This window comes from Populus euphratica, unplaced genomic scaffold, assembly GCF_000495115.2.
Source record: "Populus euphratica unplaced genomic scaffold, PopEup_1.0 scaffold13.1, whole genome shotgun sequence".
Lineage (NCBI taxonomy): Eukaryota > Viridiplantae > Streptophyta > Magnoliopsida > Malpighiales > Salicaceae > Populus > Populus euphratica.
Window position 1 is genome coordinate 810,598 of NW_011499872.1, and position 10,671 is coordinate 821,268.

At 32.3% G+C, this 10,671-nt stretch overlaps 2 protein-coding genes across 2 annotated transcripts; both read right to left on the reverse strand.

Moving 5' to 3' along the window:
* On the reverse strand, nucleotides 1-3,035 carry LOC105127526 (ubiquitin-conjugating enzyme E2 7). Its single transcript, XM_011028864.1, has 6 exons — nucleotides 2,792-3,035; nucleotides 2,594-2,696; nucleotides 1,901-1,998; nucleotides 1,694-1,794; nucleotides 588-665; nucleotides 1-317 (listed from the first exon to the last, which is right to left on the reverse strand). Exons 1-6 carry the CDS (start codon nucleotides 2,835-2,837, stop codon nucleotides 240-242), a joined length of 504 nt encoding a protein of 167 aa, XP_011027166.1. The 5' UTR covers nucleotides 2,838-3,035; the 3' UTR covers nucleotides 1-239.
* Nucleotides 3,036-4,657: 1,622 nt separating this feature from the next.
* Nucleotides 4,658-8,118, reverse strand: LOC105127527 (ubiquitin-conjugating enzyme E2 7-like). Its single transcript, XM_011028865.1, has 6 exons — nucleotides 7,912-8,118; nucleotides 7,722-7,824; nucleotides 7,025-7,122; nucleotides 6,761-6,861; nucleotides 5,413-5,490; nucleotides 4,658-4,992 (listed from the first exon to the last, which is right to left on the reverse strand). Exons 1-6 carry the CDS (start codon nucleotides 7,955-7,957, stop codon nucleotides 4,915-4,917), a joined length of 504 nt encoding a protein of 167 aa, XP_011027167.1. The 5' UTR covers nucleotides 7,958-8,118; the 3' UTR covers nucleotides 4,658-4,914.
* Between the last annotated feature and the right edge of the window lie 2,553 nt (nucleotides 8,119-10,671).

The following is a 10,671-nucleotide window of genomic DNA, read 5'->3' on the forward strand; positions in this document are numbered from 1 at the left end:
TTGATCTATTTCAACATAACGAAATTCAAACCAAAAGATATAAAGAAACAGAACGGGTTCATGCAAGTTCCAGAACAGCCAAGTTTAAACCAAAATATGAATATCTAAGCCTGATGATTGTCACTCAAAACATGTGCAGAAAGAGTTCGGTTATAATGGATTGAGAACAAAAGGTGAAGGGAATTCTACAAGGTACATTGCTGCCTCTCTTGAATACAGACACCAGAAGCACTGCAGCATTACATCATTTCTTGCGACTTCCTCACGCATCGGCTTACTTTCTTCTTGAACTCGTCCCTATTCTCTCTCCATTGTTTCTGAAGTTGTTCGATTACAAAATGTTAAAATGTAAGCGTGGAATTTATGTGCGTCACTAGCAAAATATAAAATGCAGCCCACATTCATCACTAGATAATTAATGGTGGCGCCATACACAATGCAATAAGATGTAGTTGCCTGCACTGCTAATTTTGAAACTTCTTGTGAAAACATATATATTTGCCACTTCAATCTAAAAAATTTCTCAAGAAAAAAGGACGGTGAAAATAATGGCGTTCATGGACAAATAAATAATTATATACACCTACCGCAGCATCAACATTTGCAGGAGACTCGTCATTAGGACTAGAAAGCATTGATATGATGCTCAAAACAATGCTTTCAACCTGCAAAAAACAGGACACTAAATAAGAAAGGTTTATAAAAAAAGATAAACTCAACCAAAATAAGGCACAACACCAAGTAAAATGTTTGGAGCCTAATTGGCCTCGACCACACTGTGTTGTGCAGTCCTGAGTTGCGAGGTGAAACATAAAGAGCTATTTGGTGATCAGCACAATACAATTACAAGCTGTGCTTCTTGTTCTTTGCAATCGGAATACATCAACTGATATTTTCCTTTGGCAAGTGAAACATGTTGAGCTTTTCAACTAGTGTTGTCTAAATTTTAATAGTCATATTGTCTATTTATAAAGCTAAAAGGATCCCCTCACTCCATGCACTCGAGTTTAAATTCTTCATCATGTTATTTACTGACACCACCACCTTTGCTGGCTTCTCTCTACAGTGAATAATGGAGAAACTTGGAGTTGCCTAATAGGCTAAGCGATATTAATCAACCTAGCCTAAATGATCTATTGTAACCTAAAGTTGTCCCAGAACCGGAAAAAAAACACATGATCTGGGCTAGAATTGAGCCCCTCATAGCTGAGTTGCTTTTAAGTCTTGCAGTCACCTCAAGTTTCAGTTATAAAAGATGCTGATCACTGAGATGCATTGCCAATCCAAACCACCATCATATGGTCACCACAAAGTGGATTGGAATTATGCATAAATGCAAAGAGCTACCATTTCTATATCTCTCTCAAAAATACTCATCTTTATCCTAGACAAACCTGTAATTCAGAAGAGCAAGTTACAAATTGCTTGTCCAGACAATGGCAGCCTTCTTAGGGAGTTGAAAAAAGCATATCTCAAAAAAAAAAAAAAGACACAAGCATAGAAAGCGCCTATCCTCTTTGCAACTCTTAGTGTTTACATCAATATGAACAGAGGGAAAAAACAATTCTGAACTTAACTTCCACTCTGTGGATAATAGGATAAAGAAAAGGCAGGAAAAAACAAGCACCATATTTATAAAAACTGCAAGAAATTTAATAGATGCAGTAATATAAAACATCAAAGAATCACATACTGTATGAACTGGACTCCAGCGCTCAGTTGCAAGCTCATAGCCATTTGGGTCGTCACCAGGTGGATGAAGAATTGATATGCAAACTTTTCCATCAGGGTAAACTATAGTTCAGAGATGGCAACATTTTAGTAGTTTTCCATTTCAATGGCACGGACACAGAATAGCACAGGCACAAACAAATATAATAAAGAAAGAAAAAGCACCCACCATTTGGATGCCACACCTCCGAGGTAAACCTGACGGTTGGAGGACTGACTGGATAATTCTGTGGAAAGCTCATGATGGCATTGAAGAAACCCCCTTCACTGTGACATGAGAATAAGTTGTTAATAAACAACACAATGTCACCTTTAATTGTCAGAGCATATTATACAACAAATTTGAATGCTACTAAAAGCTCTGGATATAATTCTCAAGAACAAAATACATCCAAGATTTGGTTCCAGACTAGTCGGGGTATAAGTAATTGGACCAGCCTATCAAGTTACCAGAAAGCAATGGAATAAAACAAAGCAGAAGACTCAAAATCAATTAAAAACTGAATGCATTCATAGCTTTATGTTCAGCTGATAATCCAATTGATTAAAGAAAATCTAACAGGCTCAAGAACAACATATTACCAGTCAGCCATTACCAAAACCTTTAAGTAAACTTCATAGAAAGAAATCCAAAAATAATTACTGAAAATCAGATAACAAGAAAGGTCCGGACATGATAAGGAGCCTTTCATAGCATCATCGCGATTAATAAAAACCCTTTAAACCAAATTCAAACCCGAAAAGCAACACAAGATTTTAAAACCAATTACTAAAATAATAAAAAAAGGTGTAGCCCTAGAATCTGTTCAAAAAAAAAACAAAAGAGAGAAAACAAGAACTTAAAGAACGGATGAAAACTCACTATAAGGTATCGGGGGGGCCTATAATTGTAACGCTCCATTCAAACACGTTGGTTTCATCAATCAAACCAGCAGAGAATCCATCAACTGGGTTCTTGCATAGATCTACAAAATCAATAAACAAAAAAAAAAAAAACCATCAAAGATTAAAACTTTCTACGAAAAACAAACAAAAAAAGGATTGATGTGGGGTTATTAACCTCTCAGCTGCTTTTGCAGGAGAAGACTAGCTTGAGAAGCGGCCATTGATTCTTTATTTGATTTGAGCTACGGATAGAGAGAAAGGCCGTAATAGAAGGGAGGGAAAAAAAAATAGAAAAATTAGAGGAGTGAAGTGTAAATCTATTTGGTTTAGGAATGAGGGTATGGGGTTTTAGTTATTTAATTATTTATTTATATAGAGGAGATGAGCAAGGAGATTCTGACTTCCATGATGGAGAGGCCATGCTGGATACTTTCCCTGTTTTAAAATTGAAACTTATGATGTGACATTTAATTGTTTTTTTTTTAAAACTAATTTGTTTTATTTTTAGAACATAATGATATTAAAAATAAAATTTTAAAAATATATTATTTCTATATATTTTTAAATAAAAATTTTAAAAACAATTTATATCACATTTCCAAACAGATTTTTAGACAATATTTGTTTGAGATTCATCACATTCTAAAACAGGTTTTTAGATAGTGTTTGTTTGAAGAATTATACCTTAGTTTTTAGATTTTTTAATGTTTTTTAGTTTTAAATTTATTTTAGTATTTTTAAATTGTTTTAATATGCTAATGTTAAAAATAAAAAAATTATTTTAATAAATTTTCAATAAAAAAATATTTTAAAAAACAACCCACCACAATTTCAAATACACTTTTAGAGGGTGTTTAAAAGCGTGATAGCGGTTGCTTTTCATTTGAAAATATATTAAAAATTATTTTTTATTTTTTAAAAATTATTTTTAATATCAACATATCAAAATAATTAAAAAATATATAAAAATTTAATTTTAAACAAAAAATAATAATTTTATCAAATTCTATTTGAAATGTGATATCAAATTGGACTGGCTGTTTGGAAATGTGGTTGATGTTGTTTTTCAAATAACTTTTCACGTTAAAATACATGTCAATGATTATTTTTTATTTTTTAAAAATTACTGTTTGAAAATGTGGTTGATGTTGTTTTTCAAATAAATTTTCGCGTTAAAATACATGTCAATAATTTTTTTTTTATTTTTTAAAAAATATTTTTAACATCAGCACATCAAAATAATTTAAAAACACTAAAAATATATTAATATGAAGTTAATAAAAAATAAAATAAAATTAATTTTTTTAAAAAACGCTTTTGAAATACAAAAACAAACCGGCATTAATCAAAAAGAATTATAATATATTTAATAATTGATAAATTCAAAAAGAATTATAATATATTTAATAATTTAAATTAATTAGAGCACGTGCATAGCAATGAATTGTCATCATCTATTCGTGTAAATTGAGGTGATTATTTCGAGCTTTGATTATTTAATTATTTACTATACTAGGTTATCTTTCAATAACCATGTTTGTTTTTAATTAGTTTTCAGTTGGATTTATTTTTACATGGATTTAAAATAATCCGTCTATGTTTAAATTGATACGTTTCTTAAAAAAAAAATCAATGACATTTTTTAAAATTTAAAGTTGAGATGATAACTTGGAAAATCAATTTACATACTCATTACCTGTATGGTTTAAAGATACTCCAAGCTAACGACAGTCCGTTTTACAGTCAAAACCCAACTCATTGGTTACGAAGAAAAATAAGAAAACAATAATTGTCATATGGATCGTATCGTTTTCCAGTTGAACAATGTTCAATATTTTTCTTTGCCTTGACGCCGAGTAAAATCATCAGAGCCACGTTTTTAACAAAAGTTTCTAATAAACTGTGTTTTCAGAGCAGTCTGGAGGGGGGGTGGATTGCTGGTTATCTCAACAAGGTAATTGTCGCATGGATCGTACCCTTGTGTAGTAGAAAGAATCAAGGTAGAATTAACAAGTAAACAACTATTGAACTCGTTTCGAGATTAAGAAAACAAAACCATTAAGATATAAGATATCAATAGATTTCATACAAGTTCAGGAAATGCCAATTTCAAGCCCATATATAGATATCTAATACTAATGATTGTCACCCAAAGATATGCGCGCAGAAAGTGCAGGTTACAATGGAAGGAAAACAAGAACTTGATGAAATTTTACATGGTTCACAGAAGGGTCCCTTGGCCACCAGTTCCTCCCTTGACTGGGGATATGCAAAAGCTACGCAGCTATATACACAGTGTCACAACATTTCTTGTGATTTTCTAACACATCGACTCACTTTCTTCCTGAACTCCTCCCTACTCTCTCTCCATTGTTTCTGAAGTTATACAGTCAAGCAATTGTTAGAAAAGAAAAGGCGCATCAACCAGATTAGTAGAAAGCAAAAAAATAAAATAAAAATGCATGATCCTCAAGATCCAGTCATGACTAGACTAATGCAAGACACAGACGCATCTCATGTGAGAGCTTGAATGGTGGCAATAAGATGCATAAAATCTACGTGATGAGATATGTAATAACACAGTTAACATATTCCAATCACTGCAAAGGTCAGGCAAAATGTGACAGGTATTTATTGATTGCAGTATGAAACTTGGAAATTCTTTGCGCGATTGTGAATTTCTCAAATGATTAAAATATTTATTTTAACCACTTGTTACTCAATATACTTATTCAAGAAACTAATGAAGTGAGAGTAAAATTACATATTTATGGCAAAATACAAAACTACACCTACCGCAGCATCAACATTAGCAGGAGACTCGTCATTAGGACAGGAAAGCATCGATATGATGCTCAAAACAATGCTTTCAACCTGCAAATTAGAATCACATAAAGTCAACCTCAATTCAGTAATAACAGCGCCTCAACATAAAAAGGCACAAAAAATCATCAGGTACAAGTTTTTGAGAAGAACATGCTGGTGATGCAAAGGACCAAAATCTTGGTTATCAAAGGAACAAGAAACACGTGAAATTATCATTAGGAGTCAGATTAGAGTCATGCATGTAACAAGAGAGGACACGAATGCTATGCAATCCTGATGTTAGCTATCAACAATTTCAATCCTTCTGCCTCTAATATTCCATCACATGCAAACTCAATGAATGTTGTCTCACCTCTGCTGGTGATCCTTCTGGTTAATTTTTTCTCACTGTTTACACTACAACCTTCTTTTCTCTAGCCTTCCTTCTCTTATAAGGTCATATGCGATTGAAGTATGATGGTTCATATTTTACTTTTGCACTCAAAATATTTTACTTGTTTCAACAACATTTCAAAAATAACAGGTTGCATGGATAAAATCAATATCAATTACACTCCATGCTGCTCTGGTTTTACTCTTTATTTACCGTGTAGACCTCCTACTTCTAATTTTTCATTACTTCTCAAATTGATTGGTTTACTTTTTTCACATGTCCAATGAGCCATGCAATGCTAACCAACCCCGACACAAGCGACCTCTTCTAAACTAAAGTCGTGCCAGGGCTCAGGAAAAAGCACCTCAATCTGGGCTAGAAATAAGCCCCTCAGAGCTGAAATGAAATTCAGCTTGCAGTCATCTCAAGTTTCTGTCCTTATAGTTGCCCATCACCAATATGCACTGCCAATCAGAACCACCATCACATGATCATGCCACAAAGTGGATTAAAGTCATCATGCATGAAAGCAAAGAGTTACCATATACATATCTCTTCTGACATTCATCCTTAACCTCGAACCAGACAGTAACTCAGAACTGCAAGTGACAAATTGTTATCCAAACACTTGCAGCCTTCCATTGGTAGATGTTGGATAGGAATAGAAAGCAGCATGTCAAACATGTCACTATAAAATTAAAAATAAAAAAGCATATGGTTGATAGGATTTCACAGTGCAGCTTCTTAATGTTTGCAACAAATTCAAATGACGAGAAAAAAAGTTATCAAGCCAAAATCCCACCCATGATTGTAGGATAAACCAAAAGGAGAGAGAAAGCAAGCAATGTACTTGGCAACAGCCAGAAATTTACACACACACACACACCCACACACACATATATACTGCAACCAAAAAAAAATAAAAAGCATAAAAGCATCACATACAGTATGGACTGGACTCCAGCGCTCAGTTGCAAGCTCGTAACCATTTGGGTCATCACCGGGTGGATGAAGAATTGATATACAAACCTTTCCATCTGGGTAAACTGCAGTTCAGGGATAGCCAACTACATTTTAGAACTTCACTCGTTTGAAATATACAATGCAAACATGTAGAAACATGTGCCCAGGCACGAATCCTAAGAAAAAAATGTAGCTAGACTATGAATACAGATATTGGATTGAAAACAACAGAAGAAAAGAGCTCACCATTCGGATGCCACATCTCTGAGGTGAACCTGACAGTTGGAGGACTGTTTGGATAATTCTTTGGAAAGCTCATGATGGCATTGAAGAAACCCCCGTCACTGCAACAGGAGAATTGCTTGTTAACAAACAACACAGCACCGGCTTTCACATCCCATGAATAATGGAATAACTTGCATGCTAAAAAACTCATATATAATTCTCTACAAACAAAATACCACAATTTAACCAAGCCCTGGTTTCAAACATGTAGCAGTAGGCCAAAACTATCTTTCTCCTCGTTAGGATCATGACATGTAAGATTTGAATACATCGATGTAGGCCATTAATCTACCCTAAGTCTATATCTGGCGAAAGATCAGCTATATTGGATCAGGCACAAGGTAAAACCAACATAGCCACAGCTCTTCCATTAACAAATTTTGATTTTTTTTTCCTCCAGAAACACACCATAGAGAAGGAAACACCAAGCTCAGTGATGTATAATGTATAAAAGCAAATTAAGTTCAGTCATCACAGAAATCAATTAACCATTATTCAACTGAAACAAGACATGGAACCATCATCAACATCAGACAATCAAAACCCGAAAAGTAAACTCGGACAAAAAAGAAACAAAATCTTTAACCCCCCAAAACATGAACAATAATCAGTCCTGAAACATCTAAAGATCAAAACTTCGAACTCGTAAATTACTCACTATAAGGTATCAGGAGGTCCAATTATTGAAACGCTCCATTCAAACATGTCGGTTTCATCAACCAAGCCAGCAGAGAATCCATCAACTGGGTTCTTGCAGAGATCTGGAAAATCAATCAAGAAATGATCAAAGATTAAGACTTTGACACGAAAAACAGAAAACCAATTAAATAATTGTTTTCTTGGCTGACCTCTCAATTGCTTTTGCAAGAGGAGAATTGCTTGAGATGCGGCCATAGATTAGAGCGAGAGATAAAGGCCGCAGTAGAAGCGAGCGTGGATGGGAAAGATTTATCAGCAATTAGGAGAGAGGGTTTTGAATATATATATTCTTCGTTTAGCAAATTGCCTTAGATATTTACAGAAGGGGGAAAGATCAAAAACTACGAAAAGGGAATTTGTCTTTAGTTCGGCCACAATACTAAAGGAAATCGAATCTAGATGCGCATGCCACGTAGGACAATTTCTCTTTTTTGTTTTTTATTTTTTCTTTTCCTCGAACTATATTTTTATCCTTGCATATTCGTCAATGATTCATTTCTGCCTTCATGGTATCCAGTTTCCCGATGTGACCTCCATAGTTTCTAAGAAGTTTTAATTTTACCTTTTGCTACTGAATAATTACCAAAATGCTCACCTTTTCTTATTTTTATTCTTTTTTTATTTATTTTTTCCTCCCAAATCGCCATGTAAATTACATATCTCAAATAAATCTTAAAACATTAAAAAAAAAAGTCTCAAAAGCTAGACTGTGGGTAGAAGTGCAAGATGGATCAATATACAGGGACAGAAATAAAGTTTATTTTTTTATTTTTTGTTTTCATGAAAAAGAAAAAAGAAAATGAAAGGGGAATCTAATTACCGAAGGTACCCATGGACAGTGGGCCTCGATTTTTAAATAATCGGAAGGCGATGGATTGTTCAGGCTGGATGCCATGTCAATTTTTTATTTAAATAATCAAGGACTTCTTTTATGAAAATTAAAACAATAAAAAAAGCACAGGGCTCCCGGGTTCAGCCTACGCTTGTTGCGTCTGGGCCTAAAGCACCGAGCCCAGTTTCTTTCTTCTTTTTTCCAGATGTTTTTAGTTTTTTTCATTATTTATTTATTTATGATTTTTAATTTGTTAGATTCTACAGTTTATTCCCGTCTTTTTTTTGTGTTTCCAATTACGCTATTGTTTTTACATAAATCCATATATATATTATTCAATGTACATGTAATGGTTGTTTTCTTGGACTAGGAAGAACTAATCACATGTAAAAAGTGATACAGCAAAAATAATTGAGACATCGTGATAAAAAAAAACATGTAATAGTTGTTTTCTTGAACTGAATCTAGTTCTTGACACCAATAAAATTGCTAGAAAAACAAACATTTGGTTTATTTTTTGCTTATAAATTCTATTCTCAGCTTATTCCTACCTAAAATATACAACAAACATTTTATAATTCGAACACTTTTATAAATTCATCAGCAACTTTAAACAATTTAATCATTCGCTAAAAAAAAAAGCTTTTCAGGCTAATACAAGGAGGACAAAGAACACTCGAGTGAAAACTTTTTTAATTTTCTGAAATCTATTAATATTAAATTTAATTATTTTTTATGATTAAAATTGATACTAATCAAGATTTTTTTTATTTTTTATAGGAATCTAATAACCCCCTCTCTTTCCACTCAAACTAGAAATTAAAAAATTAAAAAGATAAAGTTCCAGACCAACATTAAATTTTTTAAATCGTGAGACACCGAAATTGTTTCACCTATAGAGCTTAAGACGAAGGTAAATCTCTTGATCAAATTTTGAATTTGTATTTTCTGTCTTTTTTATTTAGGTCATTTTCTATTCAATCTTGCCCCTCCTCGACATATTTGAAGCAATTTATCTTTAATTTAGGCACAAAATAATTAAATCATAAAAAATAAAAGCATGATGAAAAAAAAAAATCAAGCAATGAGTCCACGGTTAAATTAAACGTGAAAGCCAATACGCGTGATTTATTATTTTCAACGTAATCAATATTTTTAAATTTGATTTTAATTCGTTTAAATATCAACTAAAATTAATAAAATATAAAAACTTGATTCGTGAGTGGATGGCTGCAAGCGGGCCCATTTGCTAGTGCTGAATTGTAAATACCACAGAAATCATGTAAATCAGCATTTTCGCTCCCCAGCCATGGACTTCAATTTAACACAGAGACAGTCATTACTCGTTAATGGCACGTAACTTTGAAATATTCGGTCTCTCTCCTCGTGTTTATGAATCGGTGAGGGCAGTAACTGGTCATTTTAACATAGTCCATCCCTGTTATTTGCTCGCCGAGGATATCAAGTTCATGATTAAGTTAATATTTGAGAATATGGTGTAAATTATATTTTTATTAAATTTAATTTTTTTATTAAAATTTAATATATTTTATAACTACTTTCCTATTAAATTTATTTTTTTTATTAAAATTTAATAGTTTAAGAAGCTTATATTAAAAATAATTTTATATATTTTGAATTATTTTAATGTGTTGATATTAAAAATAATTATTAAAAAATAAAAAAATATTATTAATATATATTTTAACATAAAAAATTATTTAAAAACCGACTATAACTATTTTACTAAACAAGCTTTAATACAGATTGGTGGTGTGGTGTGCAACATTTGTCGAGAGAAGTAAGCAACGTTGTTGATTTCTTAGCTAGGCTGGGAACGTCCAGAGATGCTGCCTGGTGTGCTTGGGTTATTTTTGTTAGGATATTTGAAATTACAGTGGTAGTTGTTGAATATATATAAAATATTTTTATATATTTTTTATTTAATTTTTTTTTAATATAAACATATCAAAACAATAAAAAATTAAATTAAATTATTAAGCATACCAAAACAATAAAAAATTAAATTAAATTATTAAAAAAACATTATTTAAAATGTAATTTCAACAAGGATTCA